General features: G+C 51.0%; 2 protein-coding genes across 4 annotated transcripts in view; one reads left to right on the top strand and one right to left on the bottom strand.

Annotated features, from left to right (window-relative positions):
• Positions 1-20,182, bottom strand: part of Pard6g (par-6 family cell polarity regulator gamma) — a 1,244,350-nt gene that overhangs the window by 910,074 nt on the left and 314,094 nt on the right. The gene's annotated exons all lie outside the window — the stretch shown is intronic.
• The window catches only part of Ctdp1 (CTD phosphatase subunit 1), a 52,845-nt gene that overhangs the window by 29,768 nt on the left and 2,895 nt on the right, over positions 1-20,182 (top strand). Inside the window, exons 11-12 of one of the 2 annotated variants that reach the window (XM_051202235.1) lie at positions 1,740-1,902; positions 12,299-12,486. In XM_051202235.1, the coding sequence (XP_051058192.1) occupies positions 1,740-1,902; positions 12,299-12,486 (351 nt within the window). The remainder of the gene's footprint in view (positions 1-1,739; positions 1,903-12,298; positions 12,487-20,182) is intronic. The other variant, XM_051202236.1, reaches the window with a different exon arrangement.

A 20,182-nucleotide genomic window follows, 5' to 3' on the forward strand; every position in this document is an offset into this window, starting at 1 on the left:
TGTGTGCTTACCGTTCAACTGTCACGGTCACTCTGTGGCCTCCAGCATGACTAGCTCTGCTGTCCCCAATGCTTTCTTTGTCTTGCCACTCAGGCCGCTTACTGAAAGAGGCAAGCAAAGATTACAGAGCGGCCTAACGCTTCAGAACTAGCAGGGGCAGCACAGGAGAGCCCTGCCCACCCTGCTCACCAAGTGAGCCAGTGAACCTGTGCCATACAGCCGGAGGGTGGGGTTGCAGAGTACTCACGGCACTGCCCTTTGGTGCCAGTCCCAGGCAAGTCTGGGAGGCCCCCAGGGAACTGCTGTCCCTTTAGTCTGGGGGGGGGGCTCAAACACCCAGAAGGAGTGTTTACTGGAGCAGATTTATCAGTATGGATAGTGGTGGTTCATTGTTTTAAGAGCCCCCTCATCTGTCTCCTAAAGGCAGTATTTGGCCTTGGCCACACCCATCCTGATCATACTTTGTGCCGAGCTGGTTGATTGTGGTTTTGCCAAGGACATGAACATGGGGTCTTAACTTTGGAAAAGCAGAGATTGCACTTTTTAGATTTCTAGGTAGAAAATATTTTGCCCTCATTAGATAATATTTGGTTTACCTAATATAGTTGCTTTTTAATTTGTGACTTTGGGTTAATACCCCATTATTCTTGTTTATTACATTTTAGTCTTTGTGTATGTATGCGTACTCACATGCATGTGTCTGTGTGGGAATGCATGTGCTGTGGCACCCTTGAGGAGGTCAGACAGAGGACTTGTAGGAGTTACTTCTCTCCACTTGGGGCTCCTATTCAAGTGGTCAGGCTTGGCTGCAAGTACCTTTATCAACTGTGCCATCTGGCCGGGTCCCACATTTTTCTTCTTGTCAACTTTTCTACAGTGTCTGGGGCCCAGTGGGCAGTGATACTCTGCCTCACTCCTTTCCTGGGGAAAGACCTGTCTAGCACAGGCTGGCCTCATAGGCCGGCCTCAGACTCTCCACAGTTTTCCTGCATGAGCCTTTCAAGTCCTAGTGTGCATCTGAACCACTGTGTCTGGTGCACCTTACACTTGGACACAAGCTTAAACATGCATACAATATATTCAGTGAGGTTTGGAACACCTAGATACACATTGCACGCAGATGCTATTTGGATAGAGAGCTGCAGCTTTTCTTCACCAGTAAGAATACCAGCTTTATGTTGGCATGTTGGGGTCATTGGTCCTTGCAGCTGGTTGGTCCTGCTGGTACTCAGTGAAGCTGCACAGGTAACCTAATGTTTCTTCCCTGGCCTTTGTAAGCAGATTCGTTCCACTCCGTTGATGTCCATCTCTTAATTCACTCTTCTTGTTTGGGTTCTGTTTTGTGCTCTGAGCGGAATGTAAATGTCACTTTTGTTTTCTTTTGTCTTGTGATTCTTATGACTCTATTTGAGAGTAAATGGCATTTCCTGATGATTTCTAGCAAACCATTTGTCTTTAAGTTTTGTGCTCAGGTCGGGTGATGCCCTGTGGACAGGGTGGATTCTCTGTAAAGGAGGTGAGTGTGTGAGCCTCCGCCAGGCCAGGGACATGGCCCAGGAGAGATAGAGGCTGGGTATGCTAACACGCAGAGAGAGCAAGAGCGCACAGTGGAGAGGACCTTTCCCTCCAAGTGTTCTTTCTCCATGCGTCTCACCTCGTCCAGAGTCAGGTGTCTGCTCGGAGCTGGAAAGGTGCTATGGAACTGCTTTCCTCACACGGGACTGTAAAATTCCTTTCAGAGCTGTTCAGCCACATCAGCAGCAGATGTTTGGTGAAGAGCTGCCAGAAGCTCAAGATGGAGAGCAGCCTGGCCCTGCCAGAAGAAAGCGACAACCCAGTATGTCAGAGACAATGCCGCTGTACACTCTCTGTAAGGAGGACTTAGAGAGTATGGACAAAGAGGTGAGAATGTGATGGAGGCCCCAGGTCCTAGAGGCAGCAGCTCCTCAGACCCACTGGGGTCAGCAGGGCAGTTCAGGTGTTGAGAACCAGCACCCGCTTTCCTAACAGGACACTTAGGCCCCAACCCCAGAGCTCTGTGACAGTGTCTGAGAGATTCCAAGTGTCAAACAAGAGGTGCCTCTGGCCGTTGGTGGCCCGGGAGACACAAGTGCTTCTTGGGTACCCTGCTAAGGAACAGTCCAGACGGAAAGTTGACGGGATTCAACTCAACTATTCAGTTGAGTATAGATTTTAAATGCACGAATTCAGACAGATTAGCACCAGCTCTTACTGTCATTTTTACACCACTAAATAGTTTTAGGTACAGGAGCTTTCTCAAATGCTCTGCTTTGGGAATTGAATACCAGAACTCCAGATGTGTTTTGATCACAGTCTAAATACAGGGTACATCTCCTTTGGAACTAAGGTCAAACTGTATTCTAGACTCATGTTCTTACACATCTTCCTGTGGGCTCTCAGACTAGCACTCTACAGGAGCTTCTGCTCCACGGGTTGTGTTGTGTAGTCTGCAGTGTCTTTGTTCCACAGACTGCTTTTAGGGGACCACTGTAAGAGATGAGCCTCAGGTCAAGGGGACAGAGACACCTCTACGCTTTTCCTGCAGCCACAGTTAAGCACAGTCTACCTGGCGTGCTGTGTTGTGGGGACAGGGATGTTGTGTTTCCGTTGATCATGCTGCAGAGAGGAGGAAAGCATGCCTTTCATTCCTTTTTAGCAAAAGCAAGATGCACATATTTGCTTTCGGGGTCCAGTCCCATCGGCAACTCAGGTGCTCTGAGCTCTTTACCATTTCTGTGTTTTTGAATGTTAACCCTTTCATTGCATGAAAAGGTTTTTCTCAGCCACCGCTAGAACGGTGCCTGCTCCCTGCAAGCATGGTCGACTCTCTTCCCAGTGTGGCCGCCATGCTGCTGTTTGCTTTCCGGTCTGTCACGGACCTCCCTTGTGGTCCATTTGGACACAGCCTGGCCACACTTTGGGTTTTTATTCACTTGATGTCAAAAGACCTCAAATTATCATGTGAAACAGCAAATTTTACTTACTGCAAAATCTTACCCTTTCGGCAATAAAAGCCAGCCTTAACCCCCAGCCTCCATTCCTCAGAAGAGTGCCCGTAAGGACGAGCGAGGGGCTGGTGCTGTGGCTTCACGTGCATGGCACTTGCTCACTGAGAGGAAGAAGGCTCGAGGCTTCTCAGCCCTCGGCACCCTGCACGGGCTTTGTTCATTCCTGGGTCCTGGGCCCAGAAGAGAAAACATCCCTGTCCTACAAACAAAAATAGCAGCCAGGCTTCTCCATACTTAGGCATAAGGGAGATGTTCTTGTCTTCTGAGTGCCATGGGCCCCAGATCACCATGGGCTCTTTTCCCAGTCTTCAGGGGGAGGAAGAGGGCAGGTAGTTGCACAAGATGTAAGCACCAGGCTAGTTTCACATGCTCTAGCCACCTAGGAGCTGCCAGAAACATCCACATCCATTTAGTATTAATATGCCTGCCACATAGGTGCTTAGGGTTAAAACTCTCCTGTGCCATGGCCTGTCCCTGTGTCCCTGTCTCAACAGTCAGTGGTCACTAGTGTAGGGCCACCCTGATTCAGGTGACCTCATCTCACCTAGCACATCTACAGAGACCCTATCTCCAGTGAGACCAGAGGTACAAGGGCCAGAGCAGGGCCTGGGGGTGGGGGTGGCGGGCAGGGGTTCGGAACTTGGGGCTCTCTCTTTCTGCCAGAAACACACATTCATCCCTCCCTGTGGCTGCCTGGGGGTGCTTCCTTGGGTGAGTTGAAGCAGGGTTTTTTGTTTTTTTGTTTTTTTAACCTGAAACATTAACCTGGCTTATAAACTAAGTATACAAATAAAACATTACTTGTAGTAAATCTTGAAGAAATTTATTTTAAAACAATTCTTTGCTGTACATATAATTTTGTCATTTACTAGAGATGAAAGCAAACTTGTGTACTAATAAGATGAATATGCTTATTTGAAGTGTTCATGAATACATGTGTTGCCATGCTTGTGGAGACCAGAGGACAACCTTGGACACTATCCCTAGGTCTTGAGACAACGGTCTCTCACCAGCTAGGCTAGGATGACTGGCTAGCCAGCCCAATGGGTCCACCCCCTGCCTACAGAGCTGGATTATAAATGTGTACCACTATGCCTGCCCGTTTTGTTAAGTTGTAGGGGTTGTATTCAGATCTTCATGTTCTCATGCTTTGCATAGCAAACACTTTACCCACTGAGCTGCGACCCCAGCCCTGTGTGTTCTCGCTGAATATTTGATACTGCAAAGTGTGGAGCACCTTCAACAGTTTTCATGTGAGAGTACCATCTTAACACACACACACACACACACACACACACACACACCATATAAAATGGCAGTAATGTGCTTAGGGCCATTTCGAAAATTTTTGGCAAATTATGTGCTAATCCCAAACCAGAGTTCACTTTAAGTTTTTTATAAATGAAATTCAAGTAAACTCCTCAAACACCATTTTTAAAAATCAACATTGAAAGAGATACTAATTTCATATTTATGCTTCCTTATGACAGAAAAGTATCCTTTGTTCGCTGCCAATACTTCTTTGTGTATGAGCAGACCATTTTTTATATACAGCAACCGCCCTGACTGGAGTTAAATCTCTCCAGTCTGAGCTGTGGTATTTCAGGCAGCAACTGTCTACTTGACACAGCCCAGTATCACCCAGAAGGTGAATCTTAGTGAAGAATTACCTCACTCAGTTGGCCTGTGGGTTGTCTTGACGGTTAATTGAGTTGGGAAGAACCACCCTGAATGTGGGCAGCACTGTTTTACGGGCTGTTCCTTGAACTGTGTGAGCGTGAAGAAAGCTAGCTGAGCACAGCGCAAGCAAGCAGGCAGTGTGGATGTTTCTCGTCCTTTCTCTGCCTTTTACTGGATGGGATGTGGCAGGCTATTTCACCTGCCACCCTGACTTCCTCAGTAACGGACTGACCTGAATTGTAAGCCAGACAAGCCCTCTCTCTCCCTTATGTTGCCTTGGTCAGGTGTTTTGTCATAGCAACAGAAATGGATCTAGGACAGAAATTACTCAGGAAGTGGGTGTGTTGCTGCCGTGAACTTGACCGTGTGCTTTCTTGGGCCTTGGACTCTGACTGGAGGATTGTGGAGGATTTTAGAGCTTGGGGCCTGAGAGCTTAGTGGGCTTTTCTGGAAGATGAGATTGCTAAGAATAATGCAGACAATGGAGAGAGAAATAATTCAGAGGGGAACCAGAATTCTTGTTCTTAACTCAATTGGGGCTATTTGTGGATATTTTTTTTTTTTTTTTTTTTTTTTTTGCTAAGAATCTGTGTGCCTGGGGGTGGAGAAGTGGCTGTGATTGTGCAAGAGCTCAGCACTACTGAGCTGAAACCTGTCGTGTGTCCCTGGGACAATAGGAACATGTTTCCCTGGGGTCAGCACACAGAAGGCACCAGGGGGCGGCCACAGCTTGAGCTTCCAGCAGAGCTTGGCAGTGTGTAAGCACTGTCCACACACTGCTGGTCTTGGAGGCATGGAGGAGACAAAGTGGGAGAGCCATGTAGAGTGGCTGAGGCTCCCCACTCCCCGTCGAGCCTTTCTTCCTGACCTGGTGAGCAAGAGCCACACGCTTTTCACTTGTCACCCTCTCATCCGCACAAGTTTGGATGACTTACTGCTAACCTCACTCACGACGTCTCTCTCCACCCCTGTGCCTCCCAGGCTCTGGTAACCGGGGTCCGGGGATGCGTGTGCGCGCTGTGGCCCCACAGAGAGTTCTGCAGGCACTGTGTCTCCCATGCATGCTGTGAGAGGTCTCCAGGGGTTCTCATCGACTTGTCACCCAAGCCCACACTGCTCCCTTTAGTACTGCTGAGGAATCGGCATTAGCAGTGCAGGGACGCTCCAGGGCCTTTGGCAGGGTCAGAGTTCTTTTTAAAAAGTCTATTTAAAAAAAAAAAAAAAAAAAGCCCTTTGACTTTGTTCAGAAACTGAAAGTGTAAGCAGATCTAGTGAGGATGTGTGTGTTTGATTTTGTGCTGTACACAGCGAGCTTCTGCAAAGGGAAAGCAGGCACCTGTGCCTGTGGTCACAGTTGGGTGGGAGGAAGCAGACGGATACCAAGAGGTGCTTGTATGAGTGAGCATCAGTGCAGACAGGCATTAACCCAGGCAGATGCTGCAGACTCAGGTATGTGTGCATATGACTACCCTGTCAGCCACTCCTGGTCCCGTTGTGTACTGCCTTCTCTCAGTAAGAAAAATTGCTTTCCTTGTTGCAGGGCTGGGGATCCAGTTCGGCCTTATGCATGCTAGGCAGAATATTTATATACTTGTATAGGATGCATATAAGCTATAAGCTTATGGTCGTATGCTTGTTTCATGCTTAAGTAAACTAAAGGTGATTGAAGGAAATGGAAACGTGAAGGCATGTTCACATTATCTGGCTGGCTCAAAGTCTATTTGGTGTGAGCTGATTTAAGGTAGTGACTGCTGGTAGAGACGCCAAACCTGTAAGCTGGTCTGCTCTGTGCAGTTTCCGTGTAGATCTCAGGGAGCCTGGCGATGGCAGGCACAGCACGGTCTGTTGCATCACCTCTCTCCCTTTGGTATTCCACAGCTGTGCTCAGTGCAGAGCTGAGGGTGCTGCACACAATTGATTCCCCACTCCTGCTGGGTTGCATAAGACTTGTCCTTTGCTATAGGCAAATTGTGTCTGGCAGTTGTTACTTTCTGAGTGGAACAGATGCCTTTCCATTGCCCTGCAAGGGTTAAGATGAGGCAGTTTGCTTCTGGAGCTGGAGGGGCCCCTGGGGGCAGTGCATGGATTCAGGCCCACATAAGCGCTTGTGTGTAGTCCGCTTTGCTAATAGTGCTCCATGATCCTTTTGGGGAGGTGCTGGGTGATACCGTATGTACCCCGTGCCAGGAGCACTGGACCAAAGGAAGGCAGCGTGGCAATTTCAGGGCAAAGTGGGAGGACAGACAGGTAAGTTGAGTTCTAGTGCAGTCCACCAGTGCTTGCTTTGTTCAGGCCACAGCAAGGGTTTGTGTGGTGGAACAGTGGCAGTTGACAGTGTGTCTGTTTTGATGTCCCCACAAATCTCTTTACATGAATCTGAGGACTGTCGGCCTGAAAGGAGGGGTCACCAGTTTGTACACACTCTCATGTGATTGACATGTCCGCGCAGAGCTGTGCAGGAGTCTGACTACAGAGTGAAGGCATCTGCTGGCCTCGGTGAAAGGCCGGTGCTCTCATCAAAACTGACCCTGTGGTCTGAGAGCCCATGACTTTTGCCACTTTGGCAAGAGCAGCTCTGGTCTCAAAAAGCTATGTGCCACTACCCACTGCAGAGTGGGGGCTGAGGGAAACCAGGGGAAGGGACCCTCCTGTACGGGTTATGAGCCCATACCCGTGTCTGGGCCGTTTGAAAGCACAGAAGTGGGCCAGTGGCCCTGAGAGCTGACTGAGGATAGTTAGTTCAGATAGTTCTCATCATCCCAGCGTCTACCTCAACAGTAGGGTAGCATTGCAGGGCCTCTCAGATTCACTTTGGAGCCTTGTCCACAGAAAGCAACACAGATTTCATCTGCTAAGTCAGCGCTATACAGTGCAAACAGGGCTGTGACGGCGATGGTCACACACCCGTTGAAGCAGTCTCATGTGGCCTGTGTGTGGTGAGCCATCCTAAAGTCATTGAAGAAATAGGAACTACACAGAAGAGCCGGTTTCAGAGGTGACACATGCAGGAAGTGTGGCAGAGCCACTAAGATCCACCAGTGGCACCTTAGTGTATAAGGTAGCAGGGAAGTGTCACAGGGCCCTTCCAGACAGCCTCAGGAGTGGTTTCCCTGCAAGATAACCTAGGAACGGTGGTGCGGTGCCTATGAGTACTGCTGACAGTCTGGATCTGAAGACGGTGGGCTGGGGCAGGAACGTTCCAGAAGAAATGGTGGCTGAGAGTGTCTGAACTGAGGAGGACGTAGATAGCAGCCTCCCCATGTGAGTGGGTGGGTTAAATCCGCGCGCCAACTCCAGACTTTGTGATGCTTTGTTTGGGTCAGAGAGACCATGGGAAGGTGTGTCTGCATGGGGCTAGGGGTGTGGGGCCCTGTCAGGAGTCACCAGCTAGGCTTGTGTGGCCCTCTGTTTCTTAGCCTGGTGCGTACACTCTGGAGAGCAGGGCTGGGAATTGGCCCGTGGACTCTAGCTACACCAGGAAGTTTTGCAGTTACTTGCCAAATTGTAAATGCTTGTTTTCACAGTGGGTGGACTTCGTGTGCTAGTCCTGACCTCCTTTTTGCTGCATTGTGGTTGTACCCTCTGACTGCAGCAGAGATCGCTCGCACCCTCTGTCTCGTGGCCCTGTCTGTTGTATCCTGTCTTGGAAAGAATGTGTTTGGTCAGCCACGAAAACTAGGAGACTCTCTGACTTGTGCAAGTTGCAGGCTTAGCATAGTGATGTTTCAAGAAAAATGGTGCTAGAGAATTCTGTGTCTCCTGTGTCTGACATCCACCTTTCCGTGTTAGGAAGTGAGTCACTGTTAGTATCGTGGACGTTCTGTTTATCCTCAGATTAACAAATATTACCTTTTTTATAAGAAAAAAAGCCAAGAGCAATAACACCCGAGGACATCATTTCATATTGTGATAATGACTAGAGACAGATGCATCATCATATTTCCTTGCTTGCCTGCTTCTGTGATCCGCCTTAGAAAGCTTTTGCTGAGGAAGGCCAGTCATCAGCATGTCAACAAAAGAATCAGGCAGGTGCGTGTGTGGCCTGTGGAGAAGAGCAGAGCATTTCCCATGGTCCTCCGTGGCTGCTTGACCTTCAGTCCCGCCTCTCTGTCCTTGAAGACTTGCCCCTCTCACCTCAAGCAGCTAAGAGGGTGTGATGAGGGCTTGCTAGGCAAAAGCTGAGTGTGGGCCGCTTTGCTGATTCAGTGTTTGGCACCGTAACCTAAAAACCACTGTTGTTAGAGTGGGTTTGCTGTTGCACTGAGTTCAGCTCCCCGCCCGTCTCTTTGTTGCAGTGATTAATCACCTCTTACTGTTTGGGCTAAGATCAACTGTAGAACAGTAATTCATGCTGAATTAGAATCTGTCCGGGGAACTGAAAGGCAGCCTGGACCGAGAGCGTGCACCTCTAAGGGTTTGCTTCTCAGACCACAACAGTCATTCCTACCTCCTGTCAATCTTCCTGGTTAGCCAGGACTAAGAGCGCATCCTTTTTTGTAAGCTATTTAGTCAGCAGAGGTCATTGGTAACAATGTATCCTACTGTATTCCTACAGAGTGCCCCTTGATAGTGATCTAAAGTCCTTATCAGGTTCTTATGCTCAGTTTTGATTTTTAGTCAAGTGTTTGGAAGAATGACCCTGTCTCTCTGGCCTTTTGTTTATTTCCTGAAAGTGTTGGTTACTGGGGTTTAAGTGGTAAAGTTCATTACGTGTGAAAATGTGTCCATGTTCGAGAAAGAGCTTGTGGTTATCGTCTGTTTTCATCTCCCTGGTGTAAAAAACTTTCTTGGGGGTTTTAGAGAGTAATTTGCATGAGTCTTTTCAGAACATATGTGCTGCCCACAGCCAGCATCTGTGTGACAGTTTTAAATACTCTTGAGCAGTTTCAGAACCCCTCAAGTTTGTTTTCCAAGTTTGGGGGTTTTTCACATGTCATTAAAGTTTCTCTTTGGCCTTCAAAGTGTTTTCTGTTCATAAAAATAGTTTCTCAGTTGACATCATTCTTCTTAAAATACCTTCCACCGCTCTACCAGTTTTCTGTGCTGTGTAACAAGTATGCAGGTGCAGAAGCCTAAAGCAGCCTCTGTCCCGAGGTCAGAAATCAAGTGCAGGGCGTAGGATCCCTGCTGGGCCTCAGCACTCTGAGTCAGCCAACCAGCCCAGCGTCCTTCTAGCTCTTAGTGCTGTGGTGGGACTCAGGTCCTGCGGTCAGGCTGCCGCTCTTGCCTTGGCATAACCACTAGGCCACTGGAGTCGCTTCTAAATGGCCAAAACAGCCCGTGTGGGGATATCCATCGCAGGAGTGGCAATCTCCTCTGTCCCATTTGCTCTTGGAGTGAGTTACAGATCCCTCCTGTCTTAGTTGAGTGCTTGGCTCCCAGCTGACGTTCGGGCTTCTACCGCTGAAGAGTCCGAGAAGCGTGCTGTGTGGAAAATATAAGGCCTTGTCCTACAACAGAAAACCAGCCTAGCTATATAGACAGAGAAAAAGGACACATAACGGGGTTTTAAAAGTACTGAATCATGGTCATTGATATATGTCAGGAACTGTGACTGACAGGCATTAACTTTCAGGGACGGAGGAGACCAGGGCCATCTCAGGAAGCGACAGGGTGACCCAAGTCATGAAGCCAGCCAGCGTGTGTCAGCAGTGTCCTGGAGGTCCTGAAATTCTGTGTGGGGTGCCCTCTGCCCTTTGTAACATCATCAGGAAACTTCCAGAAAAGAGTGATTATAAACACATTTTGTTTTTCTTTCAGAAAGCTCTACTAATCAGAATGTTGGTTCTTTGGGACAAGGAAGTACATTTATTTGGGTTCTAAATCAGTTGGTGCAAGTTTAAGGCTAAGCAACTTGTCCCTTGCCGCTCATGTTCTCTGATGAGTCCGTGCTGGTCCTGTGTGGTGGAGTGGGTATGGAGCCATTCCCTGGCAAGTCTGCGTTCGTCCTCCGGTTTCTGTGCCACGAGGGGAAGAGGCAGTGTGTCTGTCTGTGGTGTGGAACTTCCACACCAGAGGAGAAAGATGACTGCATGACTCTGGGCTGACTGCTGTGCCCTGTCCCTCGTGTTCCCCGCATCTCTATCTACCCGGCCACACACTTGCTTACTGGCTCTAAAGCTGAGCTGAGACATTGTCAGAAAGCTCATCTCCTGCAATGGACGGGCACCCTCTTAACGCGCCTGTGTTGATGGCACGGGAAGGTTCGATATGCTATGTGGCCTTAGTGCTTAATTCAGTATATGTTGAAAAATTTTTCCCCATGCTACATACTTGGTTTTAAGTTTTCCCTTAACATATAAAACAATTTTACTGTTCTGCTTTTAGGTTCATTACAGATAACTAGTTTTCAAAAGGCAGTTATTGACACATTTGTAAAAGAAAGCCTTTGGAAAATTCATGTCCTTTCCAAACGGAAGCTTGACTGAAACAAGGCCAGACTTGGTGCATGCCCACGATTTTGCTTTGGCTTTTAAGATGTTTCTCTAAGCCTTTGGCCAGCCAGCAGAGTTATTGCATGCTCAAGTCATCTGTCTGCCACGCAGAAATGCTGGTACAGATATGTGAAGTGCTTTCTGGTTGGGGCGTAGATGCAGTCGGCCACACAGAGACACTGCTGGCCATGTAGCTCACGCAGGTTGCCTCTCGGCCTGGCAGAGCTTTGCTGTGGGTGGGAGCCCCCAGCAGAGCTGCCCGTCAGGACTGTGGTGGGCAGGACTTACCACGTTACCCTGCTGGAACTCGGTAAACCCCCTCACTGGTGAGCAGGTGGTAAACCCCACTCTGCTCTGTTCTGCTCAGCCCTACAGTGCAGGCTGAGAGCCAAGAGCTTGAGTTCTGGGGTCAGAGTGCCAAAGCCAGTAGCAATAATGCCAGTTCCTACTCTGGTTCGGAGGCACAAGGCAGTCACTGTAGTGTTGGAGGGTCCCCTAACGGCGGCCTGTCTTCTGTCTTGTATTTTCTGTGCCCCCTCCCTCCCCCATTCTCTGCCCCTGCCACCTTACTTCCCTCTGCCCGCCCTCAAATCTCAGTAGCCAGAATCCCAGCTAGGCCCATCACATTGCTCTGGCATCACCCTCGCGTCCTATTCCACGCTTGAGATAGATGGGAAAGAGAACACCAGCCAAACAGCTGCCTTCCAGCAAACTGCACTCTAGGCTCCAGGATCTAGGAGCCTGTCCCCCTGGGAAGTACGTGGTCAGGCTCTGGGTCTCACTGATCTAGAGCATGTTAAGTAAATGTCCAGCTCACTCACACACACACACACACACACACACACACACAAATACACAAATCCATCAGTACAGTATGTGAGAAGTTAAGCCCCTAGATGAAAGCCTCCGTTCTTTCTACCGGACTTGAGTGTGCAGCTCCATGGGAATATCTGCTCTTCCGCTGTCATTTAACCCCGGAATCAGACCCCAGCATTCAAGTAGAGAGCAGAGCTAAGTAAACTTCCGGCCCCCTGCAGCATGGCGCCGAGTATGCCCTTGTGTGGGGCCGGTCACTATGGCGCTATCTATGCTGGCCCCTCCTGAGCGAGTGGATCATGTGACTTTGGCAAGGCCGCTGACTCTACCTTTTGCCAGGTCGATGACATCCTTGGAGAAGGCAGCGATGACAGTGACAGTGAGAAGAAGAAGCCAGAAGACCAAGAAAATGAACAGGAGAGGGCGCCAAAGCCCAGGAAGCCCAGGGCCCCAGGGATCCGAAGAGAGCAGCCGCTAGGCCTGTCCTCATCTGGCGAGAGGAGCACCTCTGGCATGCGCGGGCCCAGGTGAGGCTGGCCGGGGACCCCATGAGGGAGGGAGTCCGGGAAGGTAAGCCTCAGGCAGTCCCAGGCCTGCACACTGCGCAGCAGTGGGAAGGGGGGGAGGGGAAGGGCCGCACTCGGCCTGCTTGGTGCCCTGGGGCACTGTCACAGTGCCCCGCCATTCATGGGAACTCCTGCGGCTCCCTGTGGTTTCAGCTCTACACTGAGAATGTCTGTCATTCTATGTGGTGTGCGGTGGTACCTGTGGAGCTGGGGGCGTGGCCTGAGGTGCGCCCTTGGCCTTGCTTGGAGAAGCACGGTCCTTATGCTCCAGGGGCCATCCTCCAGCCTGTGCAGCATCTGCCTGTCTGTGCCAGTGGCTCCTGCCCTACCTTCCCCCATGTGTAAGCACGGACAGAGACGAGGCGCTGCCGTGGGGCTCTTCCCTGTGTTGGCCGTCACTGTGGTGCTGAGTCCCCAGCTCGGCACCCGCGGGTGGGGTGTCAGAGGGTAGAGCAGGGCTCAGGCAGCTCCGTGTGCTGCCATCGGGAGGTGAGTGATGCCTTCCCGCGTGTTCCCAGCATGCACATCTTCCACCTCCTTACTGAGTGGTCACTGCTCTGTGTCATCTCCACCGTGGGTGCTGTTCGCTCACATCGCCACGTGTGATGTTTGTGTCCTTTGCACACTTGCTAACCAGCGTTTGTGCACAGAGAAATGCAGAAAGACTTGAGGCCCTGTCCCACCAGCAGCAAATGTCTATGGTGTCGCGTGTAGTGGGTTAGCCCTTATCCCATAGTTAGAATGGCAGGACAGATGGCTTCACAGCTTAACAGGGATCAGGGCTTGCATTGTGGCCCTAGGAAGGGGAACTTCCTGGTCACATTGAAGAGCTGCAGTCATGGCACACTACAAAGAGCTCTGTAACTTCCATACTGGGTCATGACAAACCTGTCTTCCCACATGGCCTGTATGTTTTGGTAGATGTGTCTTATCCCTGGGAAGACATCGGGGTCCATAGGGAGGCTTGAGACCCGTCTTGGGGAGGGAATCATGGAGTGGGGCTCTTAGGATTGGCTTCCGTGTCCCTGTGACAGCCTGAACGTAATGTGGGCGTGGGCTTCGTGCTGCTAACTCAGTCTCTGTGGAAGCGGTTCCGTGGCCCGCTGGGGTGGAAGCGGTTCCGTGGCCCGCTGGGGTGGAAGCGGTTCCGTGGCCCGCTGGGGTGGAAGCGGTTCCGTGGCCCGCTGGGGTGGAAGCGGTTCTGTGGCCCGCTGGGGTGGAAGCGGTTTCTGTGGCCCGCTGGGGTGGAAGCGGTTTCTGTGGCCCGCTGGGGTGGAAGCGGTTCTGTGGCCCGCTGGGGTGGAAGCGGTTCTGTGGCCCGCTGGGGTGGAAGCGGTTTCTGTGGCCCGCTGGGGTGGAAGCGGTTCTGTGGCCCGCTGGGGTGGAAGCGGTTTCTGTGGCCCGCTGGGGTGGAAGCGGTTTCTGTGGCCCGCTGGGGTGGAAGCGGTTTCTGTGGCCCGCTGGGGTGGAAGCGGTTCTGTGGCCCGCTGGGGTGGAAGCGGTTTCTGTGGCCCGCTGGGGTGGAAGCGGTTCTGTGGCCCGCTGGGGTGGAAGCGGTTTCTGTGGCCCGCTGGGGTGGAAGCGGTTTCTGTGGCCTGCTGGGGTGGAAGCGGTTCCGTGGCCCGCTGGGGTGGAAGCGGTTTCTGTGGCCCGCTGGGGTGGAAGCGGTTTCTGTGGCCCGCTGGGGTGGAAGCGGTTCTGTGGCCCGCTGGGGTGGAAGCGGTTCTGTGGCCCGCTGGGGTGGAAGCGGTTCTGTGGCCCGCTGGGGTGGAAGCGGTTTCTGTGGCCGCTGGGGTGGAAGCGGTTCCGCGGCCGCTGGGGTGGAGCGGTTTCTGTGGCCCGCTGGGGTGGAAGCGGTTTCTGTGGCCCGCTGGGGTGGAAGCGGTTCTGTGGCCCGCTGGGGTGGAAGCGGTTTCTGTGGCCCGCTGGGGTGGAAGCGGTTCTGTGGCCCGCTGGGGTGGAAGCGGTTTCTGTGGCCCGCTGGGGTGTCTTGCTTACCGTTTGTCCCCCTGTGCTTGCTGCCTCTGCATAAAGAGATCACATCTTGGCTGTGTCTCTGCTCTTAATTATGTGCAGAAGTGAATTTCAGGAAGACTCTGGAATCTCAGCCCTGGGGTGGGTGGGGTGTTGAGCTCTGATCTTGGGCTGAAGGACTCCCCGGGTGGGTTGGTCAGGGCTCTGGTCCTGGCTCATTTCCTGTCTCGTTGGGCTCGGGCACATCACTGCCTGCATCATATCTGTTGTGCACCCCCATTTTAGTGTTACTCAGTGGGAAAGCAAGCTGGCCTCCAGCACAGAGTCTGTGCGTGGTCAGGGGTGCTCTGAGCAAAAACACCCGACTTAACCAAAACAGCCTGGGTGTAGCTCACCCGGGAGCGGATTGATGGGGCATTCAAGATGGTGTAGCCTGGTATATTCCCACATGGTTTTCTAGGGAACAGGCCCGACCATTCTCTAACTCCTCAGGTAAGAAGTCATACCTGTAATTGTTATTGTGGATTTGACTAGTTACTTAAGAGCAGAAGAACCATGCCCACACACAGTTCTCACATGGAGAGCTGCAGGTTTCCATGGCCTTTCCTACCCTCGTGTGTGAGGTGCCCTGATGACCGCCACAGCCGGCAGGGCCAGCTCAGTCTCTGTTGGGAACGGATGGGCCCAGCTCCCACCAGCTCGGTTCCTCTCAGACGTGGGTGTCTCGCGTGTCTGCCAGGTGTCTTATAACTCTCTTTCTGCGTGTGGAGATGCTTTGCAGCTGAGGGGCAGGCTTGGTTGGCCATGTGCCGTTGTGCTTGGCAGTACATCCTGTCAGGTTCACACGGCCAAGCTGCTCGGGATCTTAGCACCACTTGCACTTGAAAATGACTAACAGGAGGGAGGCCATGGTTTGTGCTCATCCACCAAGAAATGATTCATTCTCCCCCCGTGGCAGCACGCCACATTCCCTATACACACCCGTCAGATAGATAAGGCACGGCTTGAAACGTGGCTGCCACTCAGGTAGAGGACACAGGTGTGGCGTGACCTCTCAGACCCCGTCCTTCAGAGCTGCCTTCCCTTCCAGCAGAGCTTCTGCAGGGAGCAGGCAAGGGCGGATCACAGCCAACAGCTGTCAGCCTTGAAACACAGCCCGACTTAGTGTGTCCCTAGAGTCAGGGCAAAGTAAGAGCAGCAGCATGTGTGGCAGTCTTGGGGGTCACTGTGACGCTTGGGTGACAGACTTTAATAAGGAGCGATGTCCCCGCCCCAGGGCCTGTTGTTGTGTGCTCATGGAGAGTGGGGCGACCCGGGAGGGCCAGGGCATCTCTGCTCAAGCCTGCCCCACCCTTCCATCCCCTGGAGGCGAATGCTAGTCCTCCCCCCTCCCCCGCCCCCCCCCACACACACACACATCGAGGGGCCTCACTCAGGAGTGCTGAAGACATGCTCACACAGAAATTGGGTTTGGCATGATAATTAACTATAGGAGAAAGAAAGCAGAAAAAAAATATTCCTGGCTAAAAACTTCGGAATTTGATGGCATTAATTTTTCTTTTTAACCCAAAAGTTAAACGCACCACAGGTATGATAATAAATCCACACCAGACACAGTACAGTAAAATTGTGACCATGAAAGATGAGAAGAAAACTTAAGAGGCAGCAAGAAAATGTGTGTTTCCAAAGGCTCTGCAGTGAGCTGGACCTGCTCCCGGGTGGGAAGCAGGACAGAGGGTCATCCGGGTGCTCATGGAGCAGTCACCTGACGGACTCCTTTTCCTGGCAACACTGCCCCGGAAGTGGAGGAAGACTCCCTGGCCAGCAGCCTCCCTCCAGGGAGCCCTGGCACTTTAGACTGAGTGCACAATACCTCAACAACATTGTGAACCCCATAGGCGGCAGGGAATGTCGGCAGTAGCCACAGGAAAGAGCGCTCTGTGTTTCTCTTCCTCCTTCTGGTTACTTAGCTGTGGTGCTGGGCCTGCCCGTCACACGCTGAAGCGCAGTGTTTGCCAGCAGCACTCTAGAGGAAATAGGCGGGAACGGGCAGTTAGGAGCTCACGGCTGGAGCCTCAGATATGATGCAACTTGTCTTGTCGGCCCTTGAAAGAGATAGAGGCTGTTGGCCAGAAGGAAGCGAAGGATCTTTGGGCAGCTGGTAGTGTAGCCTGAGTCAGTGTATCTGAGGGTAGCCAGAAGGGCAGAACAGCTCAGAAACGCTCCTAGCTGAAATGGACATCGCTTGTGTCTGTGTGTGAGCTTGCAGGCTTTTCAAAAGCAGGATAAGTGTTTGTGAAAAGCACGTGAGCTGTGTGACATTGTGTAAAGGGACGTTTCCTGAACCAGAGCCGCTCAGTCCCAAATACCCGACAGCCACTTCCCAAATTACCACACAGAGGCTTATGTTCCATACAAATGCTCAGCCGATAGCTCAGGCTTGTTACTGGCTAACTCTTACACTTAAATTAACCCATAATTCCTATCAATGTTTAGCATTTTCATCTTGCTTCCTCTGCGATTGCTGGCGACTCTCTGACTCTTCCCTTCCTCTTCCCAGAATTCTCCTAGTCTGACTCTGGCAGTCAGTCTCTCCCTGCCCAGCTATCATCCAGTCAGCTTTTCCACAGCAACACTGTAACACTGTGTGTCCTAACTGTGCTGCTGCCTGTTGAGATCTGGACACTCACATAGTGTGTGCATGTGTGTCAGGGGATGGACCTCACATAGTGTGTGCAGTCACACTCTTTAGTATTTGCAAAGTCACACAGGCGCAGATCTGTGGAGAAGTATTTCTACGTGCTTGTGCAGCTTACCCAGACCCACCCTTGTTCGGGGAAGATAGTGGAATAAGGTGGGTGTGAGGAGTAAGGTTTTTCCTCCCGCTGCCGGTCTAGTCCTGCCGCCGCACCAGCCCCAGTCAGCACACAGAGACTCTGTATTTGATACACTGCTGTTGGCCAGGTACTTGTTTCTTATCAGCTAGCTCTGTCTTAAGTATTAACCCATTTCTGTTAATCTAGTATTTTCACGTGGTCTTCTTACTGGGGAGTGGGGCCGGCATCTGGTCTCCCCAGTCCCTCCATCTTGACTCCTCCTTACTACTTCCTCTCTCCTCCTTGTCTCCTAGTCCCTCCTCTCTTTCTTTCCTATTGGCCAACAGTGCTTTATTCATTAACCAGTATGAGAAACATATACAGAATGACATCTCCCTTCAGTGGGGTTGCCCCATTAATGCTTGTCTTTCCCTTCTACCAAACCAACCACCCCGTTGTAATGAGCACGTGAGCAGGTCACGTCACCCTTGAGCTGTTGGCTCTTACTAGATTGGGTGCTGTGTGAGACAGCAGCTCTTTGAATAATAACCCTTAGGCAGGGCTCCATGTGTGCTGTGATGACAGTGAGTTCAGAGAGTGAGGTACTGGGGAGGGAATTTACATCTATTATTCTTATTTATAGTCTTCTACCACACTGAACTTGATATGCTTTTTTGAGCTCTCAGATTTTCCAAAATTAACTCTGCTAATACTTCTCTATGGAGTTGTGCAGCTGGTTGTAAGAACAAAATATAAACACTGCATGTTACACTAAGAGGAAGTCAAACATTTCAGTTGCAGACACTTATTTATCAGTGGCCTACTGTTGTCTGTTTCTAATTTTCGAGGTGATTTTTAGTTGCCCAAATTTATTCATGCTTTATTTTAAACTATACTGCTGCAGACATTGCTTTAGCCAAGTGTAGACCCTGTGCATTGTTTTTCTTTTTTTCTTTCTTTTTTTTTTTTTTTGTCTGGTTTTGTTTGTCTTTTGGTTTTCCGGACAGGGTTTCCCTGTATTGGTTTGGAGGCTGTCCTGGAAGCAAGGCCCGGCTGCCTGCGATTGTTTGTATAAAACTCTACCCGGGTCTCTTACGGCTGAGACCATGAAGGCCGGGCTAGTGTGGTTGCCCACAGTAGGAATTGTCACGAAAGAGCTCTCCCGGTTCTCTCCACCGTGAGCCTGCCTGCCCGCTGTCTGCCCTGCCTTGGCCTTGCGTCTTTCTCTTTCCCCAACTGTGTTCTCCCGTGGTGTTACCATCTCTGCTTCCTGTTTCCTTGGAGTCAGCACAAGTTCCCACCCAGACCCAGGTCCATGCATTTCAGTAAGAGTCCCTTATTCCTACAGTTGATGAGCACGTGCAGTCACCCTGCTCAACACCCCTGGGCCAGACATTGCCCTGTTTGAAGGGCCTGGGAGACCCACACGGATACGTACCATCGCCCAACGGGTTTCCTGTGACCATTAACTAGAGGCGCAATGGTGACGACTCTGTCTGGAGCCCGGGGGCCAGCAGGATGGGTGGCATAGCTCAGGCAGCCTCTGTGTACAGATCAGAGGCTGTGTGGAAAGGTTCTGTCAGCCTAAGCGCCCTGGAAATGTGAAACCTGTTGTAAAATTCAGTTCTGATGGTGGTGTCTGCATCCTGTCTCTTCTTTACTTTAAAAAATAGTTCATCATTTGGCTTTCTATCCAAAACAGTACTCCACCTTTATTTTTCCTTTTACTTATGTTATTAAGTACCGGTTTAAATTTTAGAAACATTAAGAGGCCAAATTGACCTTCAGAGGATTGCTTGAAGACCAGAAAAAGATGGTGTTTGTATATTGTTTTCAAACAGTTAGAGCTAGGCGTGGCTGTCGTGTGTGTAATTCCAGGGAAGCAAAGGCAAGAGAATTAGGAGTCCAAGTGCAGCCAAAATGTGCTTGAGGGAATTAAGTCTCCATAGCAAAGCCTGCCTCTGTGTGGCTGAGTTCTCTGCATCACACCCCAGGAGGAAGTGAGGGTTTCCAGAGTCAACACCAAGTTTTCCTGCTTTCCCGAGGGTAGGCTGGGGAGTACCAGCCTGGCCCTAAAGAGAGGAGGGGACCTAACTGTGCTGACATTTGAACCCATGCGGAGCCGGCTCCCACGGCAGCGAATCAGATAGAAGACCCTCGTTGTGTCAATGTTGGCCGCCTCCTCCCGTTTTCTGTTCACCAGCTAGAAGGTACCCAGGATGGGTGCATGTGGCTGTACCGTCCTCCCCCGTGGTGTGTTCAGGTCCCAGGCCGTAACAGCGGAAATAAAGCTAGTTAGCCTTTAGTTCATTTTGTCACTATCCTTGGGGTTTTTGTAGGATTCTTACTTGGTTAGTTGGGTTTGGGTTTTGTTGCTGGGTTTTTGTGACCAGGTCTTATTGTGTAGCCCCCGCTGGCCTGCAATTCACAGAGATCTACCTGACTCTGTCTTTAGTTTTAGCTGGTAGAGTGTTCAGTCTTTTCCTGTAATAATATTGTAATGTTTCTGGCTAAGCAGGATGGTTGTTTGCTGTTGGTGGGAGTGGTGTCTGCAGAACAGGCTGCTGCAAAGACTTCTGGAGTCATTTCACTGTTGGGTTCAGAACCCCTAATGGTTAGGACATGGGCTTCTCACGGTAGCCTCCCTCCCAGTCACACCGTGGTTTTCTGAGCGCTTCTGGATCTGTCAGACTGAGTTGCCACACTTGGTGCCTTCCGTTCTTTGCTCCTTCTGGGTGCTCTGCAGGCCACCACTAGAATGCTTGACTGTCGTGAGGAGTGTTCACCGCTAGAATGCTTGACTGTCGTGAGGAGTGTCCACCGCTAGAATGCTTGACTGTCGTGAGGAGTGTTCACCGCTAGAATGC

This window comes from Phodopus roborovskii, unplaced genomic scaffold, assembly GCF_943737965.1.
Source record: "Phodopus roborovskii unplaced genomic scaffold, PHOROB, whole genome shotgun sequence".
Classification (NCBI taxonomy): Eukaryota; Metazoa; Chordata; class Mammalia; order Rodentia; family Cricetidae; genus Phodopus; species Phodopus roborovskii.